The sequence below is a fragment of the Mixophyes fleayi genome, chromosome 5, assembly GCF_038048845.1.
Source record: "Mixophyes fleayi isolate aMixFle1 chromosome 5, aMixFle1.hap1, whole genome shotgun sequence".
Classification (NCBI taxonomy): Eukaryota; Metazoa; Chordata; class Amphibia; order Anura; family Limnodynastidae; genus Mixophyes; species Mixophyes fleayi.
Window position 1 is genome coordinate 268,623,557 of NC_134406.1, and position 18,367 is coordinate 268,641,923.

Consider the following 18,367-nt stretch of genomic DNA (forward strand, 5'->3'; position numbering starts at 1 on the left):
CCACAGCATTGTGATGTTAGGAAGGACTGATAGGTCAACTTTAATGAACCAATGTGCACAACATTATTGTACCGTGTGAGAACACAATGGGACATTCTGAAAGTTATTTCAGTGTGTGCATTATTGTTAAAATTTAGTTTTAAATAACTACATATAGCCTACACTTTGAATACTGTATATTTAGTTACCCCACAATATATGTCAGTTTATACCAAGTGCATTTAAATTTCTAATTTATTTTCAGTTATAATTAACAGACTGACATACTCTGTAAATCTATCTGACGTACTCCATGGGGTACATGTATCACAGGTTGAAGACCTAGGCTATATAGACTGCATGTTGTATGCAGGGATTAGTAATTGAGGATACACTGGTTCAAATTTCTATTTGGTCTGGGAAAAAACTTTATTATAAACATTCTTTAATTTTGCTTTACACTGCTTTGATACTGACTAGTGCTCCTCTCCATCAGTAAAGTTTTACCACCCCCCCCCCCCTGAATAATACACAATATACCATTTATATCCATTTTATTATAATGTACTAATAGAATTTTTATCAACCGGGCCGTACCTGGCCACACCCCTGAACCAACTTGACCAGAGCCAATTCGGCCAGCTATTGATTGAATCATGTCATCAAGTGGGCGGGGCAAATGTGACATCAGTCTCCTCCCACCTCAGTAAAAAATGAATGTCAAGGGCAAGATGGCACAATTCCCATCATCGCACCCCTGCCGTTCAGTGTTTAATGGGCTGGGAGGGGCTTTAGGAAGCAGTTCTCTCTGGGAGAACTGCCTGCTCTCTTATGAGTACCTTTTTAAAGTGTTCCTGTTGTTTGCTATCAGTGGAGGCAGCCATTTTGTTGGTGTCACCAATTTTCATGAGCATCAATTCATTAGGAACCAATGATATCGCTCAGTACCTCAGTGATACTAGAGTTACTAGCTAATACTGAGCTGATTGGCTGACCTTTGGGTCAGGTTCACCTAATGGCCATCTCTAGGTAAATTGATAGAGGGGATTGGGGGACACCTGGGGCAGATTTATCAAAACCTTCCAAAAAGGAAAAATGTAGGTGTTGCCCATAGCAACCAATCAGATTCTAGCTATCATTTCCTAGAACGTACTAAATAAATGATAGCTAGAATCTGATTGGTTGCTATGGGCAACACCTCCACTTTTCCTTTGTAGGTTTGAAAAGTCTCTCCCCTGATGAGGATCCACCTGTTAGTCACCTTAGCACACAAACTGATGTGTCAGACACACGTCCCTTATGTTGGGTTCCTCAGACAGGAGCCATTAGTATAGGCATGGCGACGATGTTAAGTTTTGACTCCCACAGTTAGGTGGGAAATTGTGGTACCATAACGTTGTGCACATTTTTGCTTCATATAATTATTTATAAAAACACATCTGCTTCCAATTTTAATGTATATCTATCTATTTTGCTTGCAAATAATTTTGTATCTCTGCTTCTGTTGCCTTAGGGCTGAAAAGGGCATTTAAATCTGTTGCGTAATCTGCAACGTTAACTGCACCAAAACTGTGTCCGTGGGTTCTAAATAGGAAGGGGGCTGTAAGATATTGGAATAAAGCTGTCTGCTGGAGCCTCCTGCAGATATTTGATGCATTAAAGGCTGCAGAAAACCGAATTACAATAAGTTTCAAACCCTCTTATTATCAGCTAGAGGATATACATTTTTTTTTTTGTAGAAAAATGAAAACATCAATAACATTATTACTTTATGTACATGAAACTTCCACATGTTCTCCTTAACATCAGTTTCTGATGACATCTTAAATAAAATATCCTATCCTACAACATTGCTGCTTTGTGGTAGCAACAATAAATATACGTCACTCTTCTGAACCCTTGATACAGAAAGTGAATTTTGCACAAGGGAGACAAAGGATTTGCCGATCCTTGATGGTGACCGAAACATCTGAAAACTGCTTATTCCAAAAAATTCCATGAAAATCCGTAATATTTCAACTATCTTCTGCCCAAAAACACACTCTGAAAAGGTAAATTCAGTCCAATCATTCATCCACTTACATAGTTTAAATAAAAATCAATAGCTCTTCCACCGCGGCATCTTGTGCTTACGATACAGAATCCAGTATCGTGTAGACTCGGCGTCAGGTCCTTTGTTCTCAATACTTTTCCAACGCATTGGTCATCTCGCTGCCGTGAAACTTCAGGTACAAAGGTGATATATGACCAGCGACACGTAAAGTCATCTCACAGTGCGGAACTGGGGGAGGGGGAGAGGGGGGAGATACAAAAGCTTGGGCGGTCTGCAGTGTTCATGCTCTCAGACGGCCGCCGTTTGCTTTATACTGTGAAAGCTGATTCTTGTGGGAGATGTTGGTATGGACATTGCCCGGGCGACTCGCACGCGGAGAGAGTGATGGTCTTGCCAACGGTGCCACCTCTTCCTTGCAGCTGATTGAACCTAGGTAGAAAAATAGACGTGTTATCTTACACAGCTCCTGTAGGAAATCAATAGCAGGATCTTTATGATGACATACTCTTCTAGGTGAAGGTAGAACAGTGTTCTGTATAAAGGTTATAAACTAATAATGTGCACGTTATTGGTACAAAGATGCATAGACAAACCGAGGGGGGGGGGGGTTTCTAGTGCCTGGAAACCCCCCTCCAAGCCTGGGGCACTGTATAATTAAGGTGGCTGGACCCTGCCCCCGTTTCACATGGCTCTGCTCGAAAAGAGAGAGTTGAATGCACCTAACAGTAGTGCATGCAGCAATTCCCATGTATATTATGGGGATAGGAAGTGTTGGAGAGCAGCCAAGCACTGTCTAAAATTATAGCCCTGCCCCGAAGCATGCTGGTCATGCCCACTGGTGGCGTGGTTTGGAAACTCCCCTCTGCAAATCCTGCGTTTGCCCCTGAGATCAGGGGCTTAATTAAAATAACTGGACACCTTAGCAAAAAAGTCCAACAAACCACCTTTCTATCCTTAATTCACATTCACTTATATCTGGCTTCTCCACCAACAACATCCTACATCAGTTGTGGGACAAAGTATTTAGGCAACAATGGTAAACCGAGCCGGTCGCCCTAGGCCTCTACATATACAACGGTTTAAATGCTTGCTCACTGCGTAGCAAATGACCTGTGCATCTTGGTGACCTTAAGAAAAGATTATGAGCCATGGAAAAATTAGGGAATCCCACCTACCGATGCTGGTCAAGTGTAAACTTTGAGGTCCTACAATCCTAGCGACATACAATACAAGTGTCTGGACTACGGACCTGATTCATTAAGGATCTTAACTTGAGAAACTTCTTATTTCAGTCTCGTGGACAAAACCATGTTACAATGCAAGGGGTGCAAATTAATATTCTATTTTGCCCATAAGTTAAATACTGACTGTTTTTTCATGTAGCACACAAATATCAACTTTAAATTTCAGTGTACAAATAAGCTATCAAGTATTTGTGTGCTACATGAAAACAGTCAGTATTTAACTTATGTGTAAAACAGAAAACTAATTTGCACCCCTTGCATTGTAACATGGTTTTGTCCAGGAGACTGAAATAAGAAGTTTCTCAAGTTAAGATCCTTAATTTGTCCTATTTCTATGGAACGTGATCACTGCATGGGTAAATCAATATGTAACCGGAGCAAAGGGCACTCTAAAGTCAGAAGTTTGGTTTTGCTCTTCAATCGAAGTATCAGGTGGTGACTGGTTTACAGAAATATGTGTTTAATTTTAAGGCGTAGTCTTAACCTCATGTATCAGACTCCCATTGTCCTATAGATTGTAAGCTGGCGAGCAGGGCCCTCTTACCTCGCTGTCTGTCTGTATTACCCAGTATTGTTTTATTACTGTTTGTTCCCAATTGTACAGCGCTACAGAATATGCTGCTGCTATATAAATACATGTTGTTAATAACATACTTACCAACTCCCGGAAACTTGGGGGACGTGACTGGAGGGCAGGAGGGGGCGGGACGAGACCAATCGCGTCATTTTGCCCCCCTCGCGAAAAAACGTAATTTGCGTCTCGGGGGGCGGGGCCAAAATGACGCGATTGGCCTCGTCCCGCCCCCTCCCGCCCTCAAATGACGCGATTCTCGGTGTGAGATTGGGATGCGGGAGCAATGCCAGCTTGCCCGGGAGCCCGGGAGACTGACCCGAATTTCGGGAGTCTCCCGGACTTTCCGGGAGAGTTGGCATGTATGGTTAATAATAATAATAATAATAATAATAATAATCCTGTGCGCGAGTAGGCAACAGAATAAAGAGTAACATTTGCGCTGTTTCACAGAAACATCTGTACTCGCCACCGGACTAAACAGTAAAAGATTTTTATTCCTTTTTTTAAACTAGGTTCTAGAAGTTTCCAAATGAATTTCCATGAGGAGTGTAACTTCCTCCGAGTGATTGTAATTCTGAGAGCTGACAATAATCAGCTGTTTTCTGTAGATTCCCTCGAAGGCAACCACAGTTAATAATCAGCTTAGATGAATAATAAATGCACGTGCTAACGAATTAGGAATGCTGTAATGAAATCTGAATATTGCTATTCATTTTTCAAAGTACAGCAATGAATCCAATATTTTGCTCATTTTCTCAGGTTTGCGAACACTTTCAACATCAAATATGCAATTACGCTGAGGCTTAAAATAAAAATCAATATTCTTTCTGCATTTTTTGTAAGATATAATACTTACGAACATACGCAGGACATTTAACATAATAGCATAATAACCACTGCAAGTATGCACGAGAACTGTAATTAAAAGCTGCGCCATTTGAGGGTTTTACGGCTCCATTTTTAAATGACTGGTAGAGTTGAACGAATCACATACCTGCCTCCCTGATTTGTGTCTCTTGTCACTTGGCATCTCCTCCGGGATCTCCGAGAGGGAAGATCAATAATGCTGACAGGTATGTTGTCCGTCACTCAGCTAAGTCTCTGTTATACCCACTTAATCATAATTCTCTTTCAACATCGTTCATTTAAGTTCACCATATTTCTACTTCTGCATTTAGGACCTGATCCATTAAGGCATGCAAAACAAATGCATTGTGCGTTTTATTTAAATGCACGTAATTTGGGTGTGCGCACGTCCGTATTCAACTAGAAGCGGATTTGAAGAACCGTGTTGAACCATGTTTTTTTATTAACCGCCCAATGAAATACATAAATCAGGATGTTATTAATGTCTACTCTATATAAAATGAATTTTTACAGTTGCTCCTAATAGCAAACACATGTTCTAGCTGCATACACAGCCGTCATCACTAGTAATCGGCACTTACACCCGACCTGTAGTTGGTGTAAGTGATACGGCTGAAAAACACTTACGTTAGAGATGACCAAAGCTTGAATCGGACGCTGCTGAGTGCGCTCAAGCCTGGCACGCCCTTACTGTACACTGATTACGTGCAAACGCCCAGTCCCCTCCCCGAGTTGAAATCGTAGGCTGTAGCAAGGGTCCTTTGATCTAAATTATGAATCGCATACATTTGCTTTCTCTGGCGTATAGATCGTTTCTGGTCGGGCGCAGACCGATTCAACGCTCAATACGGTACATATCTGCCTTTATGTTAATTAATCAGGCACTTAATGTTATTCACTCTGGGCCTGATTCATTAAGGACCTTAACTTGAGAAACTTCTTATTTCAGTCTCCTGGACAAAACCATGTTACAATGCAAGGGGTGCAAACTAGTTTTCTGTTTTGTACAAAAGTTGAATACTGACTGTTTTTTCATGTAGCACACAAATATCAACTTTAAATTTGAGTGTACAAATAAACTATCAAGTATTTGTGCGCTACATGAAGAAACAGTCAGTATTTAACTTATGTGCAAAACAGAGTACTTATTTGCACCCCTTGCATTGTAACATGGTTTTGTCCAGGAGACTGAAATAAGAAGTTTCTCAAGTAAAGATCCTTAATGAATCAGGCCCTCTATCCTTAATTAATTTGTAAAAACGCTATTACACTATATTGCTTTTTCTTGTGTATTGTAGATAACAGTTTTTGAAATAACAAATAAAAAAAATGCTGATATCACCGTGGCTGCTTTTTTAGCACAGACTTGTTCTAAATGCTTCGTTCCTGTTACTCTTGTGTTCCTAAAGATCTGATTTGAGAGTTTGCTATTTATTTTTAAACCGTGCATGTACCATATGCTTTACAGCTCTCCACCGCCACAATAATAATAATAATGGAGGCAGCGTTCTATTTTATTCCTTAGAAGCTGAGATACTAATTACTTTAGCAGCATAAACTGCTTTTCCAGATGTTGCTCAGAAGCGGAACACAGTCCCATAATCCTCTGTCTTCAACATCATCGTTCCAACAATCTCTACTAAATCTTATTATTTAATATGATTTTATTCGGCTACATCCACCTCATTCAAGAAAAGGAGATGCAAAATGTACTATATATTCATTTAGAAGCTTTAATGGGAATTGTTATGGTGAAGACACCAAGGAAACAGAGTACAGACATATTGTATATACAAGTCTTTCTTCGGTAAAACTGAGTCCCAAATCACAGAGATCAAAAAAGCAAAATCACTTCCGCTGTTCGGTGATAATTTCACATGCACTACTTGAGTCACTATGAGGAGCACCGTTAATCAACTAAATTCAATGGGAAAGCCATACATAAAGAGAAGACCACTACAAGCTTCCTTCTCCAGTAACTATGATGAGCACCGGTAACTAATGTGGATGGAAATGTCATGCCCACTGACATGATCATTAACTGCTTCCTCCTTGTGTCACTGTGAGGAGTACTGTTAATCAGTTTAAAAAGGATGCAACCGTAATACACAAAGACCTCACTGAGCGTCTACAGACACTGCGAGGAGCACTGTTATCAATTTAGGATGGGAAGGTAATACACACAGACGTGATCATTAAGTGTCTTCTTCTACCTCTACTGTGAGGAGCACTGATAATTTATTTAATGAGGATAAAAAAGCCTGTTACAGTTTAGGTCATAGCTTATCCTATCTGTCCTTTTAACCTTGGTGCATCAGGTGTCTGAATTAAGGAGTAATAAGCGTAATGCGATAAAGATTTCTAGTGGGAGAAATCGGGACACACCTGTAAGAAACGGCACACATGTGAGCCCAAAATGCACACAGTTATAGGCGTCTATTCATTAAAGGGAGATAAGTTAACCCTTATCGCTCCAGCCAGTATTGCCCAGGCAGTCGAGCATCACACATTGGGATTTTAATTATAGATTGCAGTGATATGTTATTTTCTACTGCTGCAATAGCAACTCAGCCTTATCGCCACATTTAAATAAATAGACCCCGGAGACAGTTGCAAAGGGCGGTCCTTTCTTAACAGTTCACTCCCTCTCCCCCCCAAAAAAATAAAGTTATGTTACCCATCACTGAGATAGATGGCCTTCAGATATGCTTGAACATCTAAAGGGGTTTGAGGCTTTGGATCTTGTGACATTTGTCCCTATTTTCACATGACAGTCCCCATTTTCCCATTTGAAATAGTTAACTCACAATACTTATCTCCCCAAACTTTAGAATAATAAAATACCCAACAGACAGTACGTCAATGGAAACAGTTACCGCACATAATTAATATCTCACTTTTTAGTTCTGCATTAATTGATACTGACAAGAACAAGAGACGCACGAGGAGATGATGGAGAATTAAACCTTTGCCACCTTGCTGATATATTATAGATTAAAGTAAGATTTATTATTTGGTGTAAATTATCTGTGTGTCACACAATTAATGATCGTCAGACAAATCCCACTGAGCCAAGAAATGGAATGCATTCCCAAAGCTAAGATCAATAAAACATTTGGCAGAAAAACTATAGCTCAGATTCAGCAAAAGACTTCAAACTTTCACCTGGACAAACCATGATGCTGTCATATCTCCGAGGTTCCTTTTAAATTTATCCCTCCCATCTCTACTCACATTTTAAATTTATACCCCCTATTGCAACGCAATATTCTTTTGCCAAGGTGCAAATTGTTCCTTCATGCTAAATATCACTCTGTGCATGCCCAAAACTGGACATTACTGCTCTGACTCTCTACTGCTGCTCCTCACTGGTGCAGTTCTGCATTGCCACCACAAGTGGCCGCTATGGGGGTTCAAGTGTCGTAGAAGCACTCGGCTGTAGCTGGTAAGGCTGATGAATAGTCTATAAATACTCACCTTTGGCAATCAGTCCTGGCTGAATCATTGTTTTGGCAGTTCTTGTTGGGCAGCTCTGGATCATTGCTATTCCTGGTTCCTGTATTGCAGCACCTTATTATACCTGTCTTTTGACCTCGGCTATTCCTGATCATGCTCATGACTTTCTGGTACCCTGACCCACGGCTTGTCTGACTATTCTGCATTTCTGGTACCCTGACCCACGACTCGTCTGACCATTCTGCATTTCTGGTACCCTGACCCACGGCTTGTCTGACTATTCTGCATTTCTGGTACCCTAACCCATGGCTCGTCTGACCATTCTGCCTTTCTGGTACCCTGACCCATGGCTTGTCTGACTATTCTGCATTTTTGGTACCCTGACCCATGGCTTGTCTGACTATTCTGCATTTCTGGTACCCTGACAAACGGCTCATCTGACCATTCTGCATTTCTGGTACCCTAACCCATGGCTCATCTGACCATTCTGCCTTTCTGGTACCCTGACCCATGGCTTGTCTGACTATTCTGCCTTTCTGGTACCCTGACCCACGGCTCGTCTGACCATTCTGCATTTCTGGAATCCTGAACCTGGCAAGTTTTAAGGACTATGTTTATGCTTTGGGCATCTCAGCTACTTGTTTTTCAGCCAAATCACTTGCTCCAACTACTGGTCTGGTCTAAGTGCTGACGGCTGTGTTTACAGCTAGAACATGTGTCTGTATTCAGGAGCAACTGTAACAATGTATTTTATGTACAGTAGACTTTCATAACATCCTAATAAATATTTTATTGTAAAAAAAACATGGACGCCCTTTTTTATGTTTTGTCTTTAATGAATATATTATTAACAGGTGACATTAATCAAATAGTTTTTTTTTCCTGTGCATTCTTTTGTGACTTTACATTCTACATATGTATTGGATGTATCCTGCAGTGTATTTTTTGTTAGAGCAGAGCGGATCTAGACCCGTATTCATCACCAGACATTTCTTCAGATCTGCTCCTTGTTGAATACGCATATACCCGATATACATGCAATTTTAAATAAATGCATTTTACATTCATTTTGCATTTGTTAATGAATCTGGACCACAGTGAGGGAAGCTCATCTAGGAAACAGTGATCTCATTAAGTCCTGTGGATAATTTCAAATGTAACATACTCTTAGGTCTTATTTTTTTTGCCCCCTATGTAGTGCGGTAGGAATGAAGACCAAATTCACACAGGATACTTTGTACTATTCATTACTATGCAGAATGTATCACATATTACATGATTGTTAGTGGTTTGGGCTTCAGGAAATAAGACTGGGACTTTCTGAGTTGGGATTTTTAAAGGGTCACTCTGGCCAAAAATTTTTAAAAAATCGTTTTTTGGGTAAAGTGTTTTTTTTTTTTTAGATAAAACCCCTCTCCCACCATAATCCTTACGTATCTTTTATTCTCTGGTCACTGCATTTGTAAAAAACGTTCATAGGGGGAGGGGCATCGACAACTTGTTTCAAACAGCCTTTGCGGAGAGAATAGAGTGAGATGAGGGACTGAACCATCAGAGACTGGCAGATTTAGAGAAGGGAGTATGAAAACTAAGTACACATTCTATTTTTATTTTATCTTATCAGTTTTGAAAAGCTGAGCCATGCACTTAACCATATAAGCTGGACAAAGTTTTGCAAGTCTTACAGAGTACACCATTGTCACCAAAACAGACTCAAACCTCTACAATTTATTTTGCACACTGCGGCAAGATTGATTTTCCTTGCAAATCGTTATTCCTCTGCTGAATCACTCTGTATGTCTCTACACTGGTTGCCTGTTTTCTACCGAATCCCTCCAATATAAAATACTTTTACTAACCTACAAGGCCATCAACAAAGCTGCACCAACATACATCTCCTCTCTTGTCTCAAAATATCTCCCAACTCAGCAACTCCGTTCTGCACAAGATCTGCGTCTCTCATCCACCCTCATTACATCCTCCCATTCCCGGTTACAGGACTTTTTTCGGGCTACACCGACTCTATGGAATTCTCTCCCTCGCACAATAAGACTCTCCTCTGGTCTACAAACTTTCAAGCGTTCTCTGAAAACCAACCTCTTCAGACAAGCTTATAATATTCCTCAACCACCCTCTTAACCTCACTACATTACCCTATTACCACCCATTACACAATTTCACACAAGACAACTACCCCATGACCAACATTGTTGTGTGACAGGACCATTTAGCTTATGAGTCACTTTTACCTTTGCAGTCTGGCTGGGCCGAAATGCAAAATGTAGACTTAACCTCATGTATCAAACTCCCATTGTCCCATAGATTGTAAGCTTGCGAGCAGGGCCTTCTCACCTCTTTGTCTGTTATACCCAGTTTGTTTATCCCCAATTGTAAAGCGCTACAGAATATGTTGGCCATATATAAATAAATGATGATGATGATGAATGACAATGCACTTACCTCCCCATTCAAAAAACAGTAAAATACTGATACAAAGAACCCCTGCAAGAAACATAAAACAAACATATTAGTTTATTGATTTTAGACACGCTATCTTAACACACAAGTAAATACGTATAAACAGCTACCTTGTAGTACAAACAAATGCCTTAAAGTATAGACAATATACAGCTACTTTGTAGTATAGTTATACTTCAAAATATTTGTATTTACTGTTATATATCTGTTAAAGTTGGCCACCATAACTATACCATAAGCGAGCATCCCGCCGTGTCCTTCACAGAAAAATATTTTCATATTAGTCACAAATATTTTATTACTGGTTCTAAGGAATAAGTTGTTTAACATTTGCTTTTTATTGGATTTGTTGTTTTTAAAAATGTTTTAAGGAAAATTCTTTTTCAGTGTGACCTTCTGGACTGTTTCATCACATCTGATTCATTGAACCTCGGAGAATCTCAATCTTTGCCAAATTGAGTTACTCATAGTACAAATAAGAGGAGACACTGAGCACGAAAGTCCCTGTATTTCAAAACTATTAAGTCAAACTGATTAATATGCTATCCCAGTTTTATCAATATACAATCTGCCGACTTGTAACCACAGATCAGGGAGTTTTTCTTTGTAGTCATTAGAAGCTATTAGACTGACGTCAGACAATTCTATTGGACTTTGCATTTACACTTTTATGTTTATTAGTGTATGTAGCCATTTTTCAATCGTTGCTTTAGTTTCCCACCATAAAATCTTCATTTTTCACAAACTCCAGACTTACCTTGACATCGGCACATTGATTATGGTCCGCGCTGGTGAATTGATAAAAGTACCAGACTCAACTTTGGATTAACTTACCTGAAAAGACTGAAGAAATGAATTGAAATAAATAAAAACTATCTGAGAGACATCATCTTCCCCGGGATTGACGAAGAACAGCATGTAGGTTATTCCCAAGAGAGGGAGTAGGACCAATGTGGCTTTCACCGCTTTCCTGCAAGGTAAGAAGATGGCTATAGGTTTGGGTAGATTAACATTGTACATTGATTAATAAAATGTTATTTGAGGGGCCGGGGATGCCCATCTGTGAGTATGGTCTACGGCCAACTGAGAATCAGTAAGTGCCCTCCTTACTTTTAAACTATTATCTGTGCAATTTAACCCTATGTCTATCATATATATTCCTTCTCTTAAGGAAACGTAAATAAAATATTAGTTATTTCTTGCTTGATTTTATGAAAAGAAAACAGGGAATTTGGTGTGTGCTGTTAGTACAAAGCACACGACAGAATGCGCCTGGATGAGGTGTTCAGCAACACATGTAACCATGGTAACATTCTGTGGACTGCACTGATTGCTGTCAAGTTACAGATGTTGCTAAGGATGAACAGTTATTCACAACCTATTTGTCCTAAAGCATTAACAGAGTGTTTTCTGGGTTTTCAACAAGAGATTTCAGGTGCATTTTTTTTTTAAAGTATGATGTGTTATTCCAGAAAGTTATAGTACCCAGCGTGCTGATTTTAACTAGGCAAAATCATTCAGTGGTGCTATACTTAAAGTAATAAGTAGGAATTATTCTGATTTTTCTGGACACATGAAATCAAAAACTTTATCACTTCCTGAGTGGAGAACAGCAGTTAGAGTGTACCTGTCAACGACACACAACGGAAACAGCTATTGTGTGGGTCAAACCAATATTCATCAATAAATGCCAATCTGTATAATATCTCGATAACAGCACCACTTTAAATGGCTTTATATCTGAAGGTCACAGCAGTCTTAGCGGTCATGATTAGAGACATTATCTATAGTCACGAAATGTTTATGCATTGAGAAAACCCATCCTGCAGTCAATAACTTTAACACTGATACATAAAAACGCAAATTCAATCTGCAACCAATAATTAACAAGATAAAACAAAAACACAAGGTCTAAGCTTCAATGTCATCCTAATAAAGTTCAGTGCATGAAAGGAAACACTGTGATTTCCCTGAAACTGTAATATTATTACCAACCGCTTACCATAAATGTTGGTGTTCAATGAGTGTTTCTTGTTTACATAATTCTACACCATTGATCAGCAACCTGAAACACTTAGGGGGGGGGGGGGGGGGGTTCGGCCCTCTAACCTTCAAAAGGGCCACATATTACTAATAATCTCAATAATAAGTTAAAACAATACATTGACTCTATTTCTAAAACATGTTACATACATCTAAAAAACATTTCTGGAATTCGCACATATCTCACACAAGACACTGCAAAAACCTTAATTCATGCACTCATCATCTCCCGTATTGATTATTGCAATTCCCTCCTTACTGGTCTTCCCCAGAACAGACTCAAACCCCTACAATCTATTTTGCACTCAGCGACAGGATTGATTTTCCTTGCAAATCGTTATTCTGAATCACTCTGTATGTCTCTACACTGGTTGCCTGTTTTCTACCGAATCCAACATAAAATACTCTTACTAACCTACAAGGCCATCAGCAAAGCTGTACCAACATACATCTCCTCTTGTCTCAAAATATCTCCCAACTCGGCAACTCCGTTCTGCACAAGATCTGCATCTCTCACCCACCATCATTACATCCTCCCATTCCCGGGTACAGGACTTTTTTTGGGCTGCACCCACTCATTGGAGTTCTCTCCCTCGCACAATAAGACTCCCATCTGGTCTACAAACTTTCAAGCGTTCTCTGAAAACCCACCTCTTCAGACAAGCTTATAATATTCCTCAACCACCCTCTTAACCTCATTACATTACCTTATTACCATCCGTTACACAATTTCACACAAGACAACTACCCCCTGACCAACATTGTTGTGTGACAGGATCATTTAGCTTATGAGTCACTTTTACCTTTGCAGTCTGGCTGGGCCGAAATGCAGCATGTAGACTTAACCTCATGTATCAAACTCCCATTGTCCCATAGATTGTAAGCTTGCGAGCAGGGCCTTCTCACCTCTTTGTCTGTTTTACCCAGTTTGTTTATTAGTTTACTGTGTTTGTCCCCAATTGTAAAGCGCTACAAAATATGTTGGCGCTATATAAATAAATGATGATGATGATGATGTAATCAAAGAAAGAGGCACCTATCTGCAATAACATACCACCAGACATGTTACACGAGTGTTTCAAGCTATAACAAACAAATCTGACTATAAGGTAGGAACGAGCTGGGGGCCGGAGGTGGAGGCTGGGAGGGCCGTCTGCGTCCATCCCTGCTCTACACTGTGTTTGGTTAAATTGTAGCAGGAAAACAAAAAAAGAGGAAAAAAGGCTGATGCTGAACCTTAACCTTTTGCAAAAGACAAAATTAATACCAAAAATACACCCCTTCCATCCTGCAGAGTTAAATGTGAACTGAACCTGGTTTAAGCAGTTTGTGTTGCAAAAAAATAATTTCTATAAGAATAAGGAGGCTCCTCCCTTCTCATCCACGTAGCAGAGCTGCGATGTGGGTAGCGGTGAATGCAGAGCAATATGCGGGATGTCTCTAACGCTGAGCAGGCACACAGCACACACTGTTTTCATTGGAGTAAAATAGCTGAGTATAACACACATTCATTTTGATATAACAATCGTCTGTAAGCTCCATTAATTGCATTATGACATTTCCTAGTAACTATGAAAAAGACATTCAAATGTAATGAAATCTTGGATTCCTTATCTCACACTTATAAAGTTCTGGAGCCTGATGAAGGTGGTCAGGTCATGGAAGGTCATGTGACTGCACTTTAAACAACACACAGAGCACCTTTTTTTGCATAGTTTATTTTCAGCCTAAGAACAAGAAGCCCAGCATTCCAAATAACATCTTTAAAACATGTGAGTGATAATGCGTTTCAGGAAGCACTTACCCTTAATGATAGATAAATGAAAACAATTATATGACTCACTTATTTCCTGTCCATTGACCTAAACACTCTCATAATAGGTGATTCTATCATTTCCATTGACAACTCCACTTTCTCTACTGCCACAAAACTTATTTTGCTTACTTCCTCCTTTGGTCTCTCGCAGTGGACTTCACCTCCCGCCCATTATTATAGACACTGCCTTCACCTGGTCTGATCCTGCTTCTGCTCCATCTCTAGTTCCTCCAAATTAGTCCCCCCCCCCCCCCCCCGTGCTCCAACCACAGCCTCCTTTCCTCAGCCTCAAATGACCTCATAATCCCCCTTATCAACTTCTCTGGACCTCTCCCCGCTACATGTCCACATCTACCTTATCTCTTCAACTTGTCTCTTTCCACTAACATATTCCCATCCTTCTATAAACACAATCTCATCTCAACAATCCTAAATAAACAATTTCTTGACCCAAACTCCAACTTTCACCATATTTCTCTCCTTCTCTTTGCCCCCAAACTACTTAATGACTTTTATACAACCACTTACCTTGTTGTTTCTTCTCTAACATTTTCGAGTCCTGCAATCAGGCTTTCATCCTCATCATTCCACTGAGACTGTACTCACAAAAGTGATCAGTGATCTACAAAGTCTAATGGTCACTTCTCTATACTCCTAGACCTATTTGCTGATATCGACACTGTTGATCACCCTCTTCTCCTACACACCCTTCACTCCACTGGCCTTCATGGTACAGTTTTTCTTGGTTCACTTCCTACATATCCAACTGCTCCTCCAGCGTCCCAACCTCTGGCAAAGCCTTCACTCCACTCCCACTATATTTTAGGGTAAACTGTTTTTGTTTCACTTAATTAAATCTGAGAGACAAAATGAGTTACAGTGTTTCTTAATTTGACTACAAAAAGTTATGGTTAAGCCAGAATTTAAAGACTAAGTGCCCCAATTGTTTTTATTATTCTCGTGTATTTAGGCTCAAGTCGCTCTCACACTAACAGACAGTGTAACATCAAATTCCATTTCACAGTCTCCCCCCAAGACACTTACCTATACTGTATTGTTTCTGAGGTGGTTGAAGCTCTCAACTTTGTCATTAATATTCTGACAATGTTGAATAAAAAAACAAAATTTATCTAAAAAACAAAAGAGGGAAATATGTTTTAGATGAAGTGTAATACACATTACCGTGCACAATAATGTCACAACTGCATTCATAGTTGAAACCATAAGGTCAGAGAAACGTAGTAGTGTTGAGCGATAGAACATTGAGGAATAGAGCGTAGAGTGCTGAGCGATAGAGTGTAGAGTGTTGAGCGATAGAGTGTAGAGTGTAGAGTGTAGCCAGCCTTTGGCTTGGATCCCAGCAGAAGATCCCCTGCTAACTTTAATGGGCCTAGAAGTTCTCATTCTCTATCCCTTTATCTTATTTTAATAATCTCGCAAGTTGCACTTTGCAAATGACCAAATAATCATCTCAAGATGGTTCTACTAAAATGTTCAAAATTTTACTTGCAATTTAACATCTTATGGAAACTAGTTTCTTAATGTTCCACCTACCATGGTACAATAAAGTTTTTGCATCTACTTTGCGCACTTATTACTTTTGCAAATCTTGTGCAAGGAAATGAAATTAAGGATTATTCATTGTTGATTCCTTTCTATAAATGACAGCATTTCCAACAATTTGGGGGTGAAAAATGACTGTGTTCTTCAGTTACATTCACACTGGCAGCAACGTAAACATATTAATACAATACATTAGAACACGGATAGAGTTTCATTGTCAAATTTCGATAACTTTGGCCACTGCTCAAAATTCTTACGCCAATATGTGAGAGGCTCATAATTGGGTGTGAGTACTGTAGCAGATGTAATAGAATTTCTATTAACAGTTTTTGGGGACGGTTTGCTGAATGTCATTATTACGCTCGTTACCACGGATATGAGGTTGTTGTCAACACACGGACACATTTTTTCCGTGACATATTGCCTATTCGAGCTGTACTAATGACTGAATAGTTTCTGTGCTTTGACAACACACAATCATCGACTCCCTTTCAGATGCGGTAAACAAATCGGTGTCCTTTTGTAGCATTTTACCAAATACCTTGGTTGAGCACAAAGAATTACCTACGTAGTTCTACATCTAGCTAATAGCCATAATGACAAATGCTGAAAACGAACTGGTTGAAATCGCAATGAATTGCCTGCTTGCTTCTATAGAGGTACCTAAGGAGCCAATCAGATACCTTTGCAGAGATACCTCTGATATCAGTGCTTGCTGATTGGCTCATTTAAGTACCATGTGCTGTGATTGTCCTCGTGAATCTGGAGGTTTTTTAATTATTTACCAGTTACTTAATTCACAGACGGGAATCTCTGAATCAATTTGCCAATCTCTATCTGCAATCTCTCTTGGACCACGGAGTTAATTACGTTTTCATTTTTCTAACATAGTAATTAGACTCTCGTTTGAGTCTAATGATGTCTTATTGAGTTCAAAGAGTAAGAGGAGATTGGGAATTGCTTAATTTCATGTGTCACGTGTGTAGGTTTATGGGTTCAGTTATTATATGGAGAAAAGCCGTATCTCCAGTGAAAAGTTGTGTTTTAGCTGGAGATAGAGATTCTCCCGGTGGAACCACTCTCATGAAACCTAATTAAGGAGAACGGCGGTGGAACAAATAACGCCACAATCTTCTTATCACTATCGCCAAAGGATGGCCAATGCGGAGAAAATACAAAAATAGCTTTATTTATCTAAATAAAACATTTTTTAAAACAAGATTGGCAGCAAAACGATCTTTTTTAAATTGTTTTTTTAAACAACATTTACATTTTTTTTCCAGATCTTACAGCTGCCTGCCAGTACCACCGGTGATATTTGCCAAGAAAATTTCAGTCATAATAGATTTTTTTAATTATAGCGGTGATAGAAAAATCTTTGTTATTGCTACGTCATAGTGAATAGCCACATTAATGTCTTTAGTACATTGATAGATGTACACCTATAAATGCCCTCTAGCATATAAATTGTGCCAAACTGGAGAAAACACCATCACACTGAAAGTAGACCGACGACTGTTTTTTTTTCCACAGATTCCTGTAGCGTAGGCTACAAGGAGAGGGTAGTGACAACACAAAGGGGTATGTTACCTAAACTGCGGGTTTGAAAAAGTGGGGATGTTGCCTATAGCAACCAATCGGATTCTAGCTTTCATTTATTTAGTACTTTCTACAAAATGACAGCTAGAATCTGATTGGTTGCTATAAGTAACATCTCCACTTTTTCAAATCTGCCGTTTAGTAAATCTATCCCAAAATCTGCTTTTTGCAGGCGGACATAATATAATTCCACAGTTAGGTCTGCATTTAGCATGTGCAAAGGAGCACAATAGCTCAAAAATAGTTCCATGGTGTTGGAAAGTGATATGTATTGCAAGAATACAATTTTCCAAGTATATAAATCAGTGTTGGCTAACCTGTGACACTCCAGGTGTTGTCAATCTACAAGTCCCAGCATACCCTTCCAGTAATAAGCTGCTATATGTTGGCAAAGCATGCTGGGACTTGTAGTTTCACAACACCTGGAGTGTCACAGGTTAGCCAACACTGATATAAATGATTCTTTCTACATCAGAAAAGTGTTTTGTATAGTTTTGCTGAACTTGTCAAATAAAAAAAATAAAAACAAACAGAAATAATTGCAAGTCATTTCCTCAGCTCCTAGTAAATTATCTCCTAGAAGTCCTAGAAAACTGATAAAATAAATACGTTTCTGATTTATAATCTTACTATTTCATCCCCTTCTATTCACCAGGACAGCAGTGCCCAGAAAATAAAATCCAGAGAATATATTT

The 18,367-nt window shown here is 39.4% G+C and overlaps 1 protein-coding gene across 2 annotated transcripts in view; it reads right to left on the reverse strand.

Moving 5' to 3' along the window:
- Window positions 1-493: 493 nt before the first annotated feature.
- CRHR2 (corticotropin releasing hormone receptor 2) overlaps window positions 494-18,367 on the reverse strand; it is a 242,740-nt gene continuing 224,866 nt past the window's right edge. For both annotated transcript variants that reach the window (XM_075214089.1, XM_075214090.1), the window contains 4 exons: window positions 15,555-15,640; window positions 11,486-11,621; window positions 10,634-10,675; window positions 494-2,461 (listed from right to left, as the gene is read on the reverse strand). In XM_075214089.1, coding sequence (XP_075070190.1) covers window positions 2,321-2,461; window positions 10,634-10,675; window positions 11,486-11,621; window positions 15,555-15,640 — 405 coding nt within the window. In that variant the 3' untranslated portion in view covers window positions 494-2,320. The remainder of the gene's footprint in view (window positions 2,462-10,633; window positions 10,676-11,485; window positions 11,622-15,554; window positions 15,641-18,367) is intronic.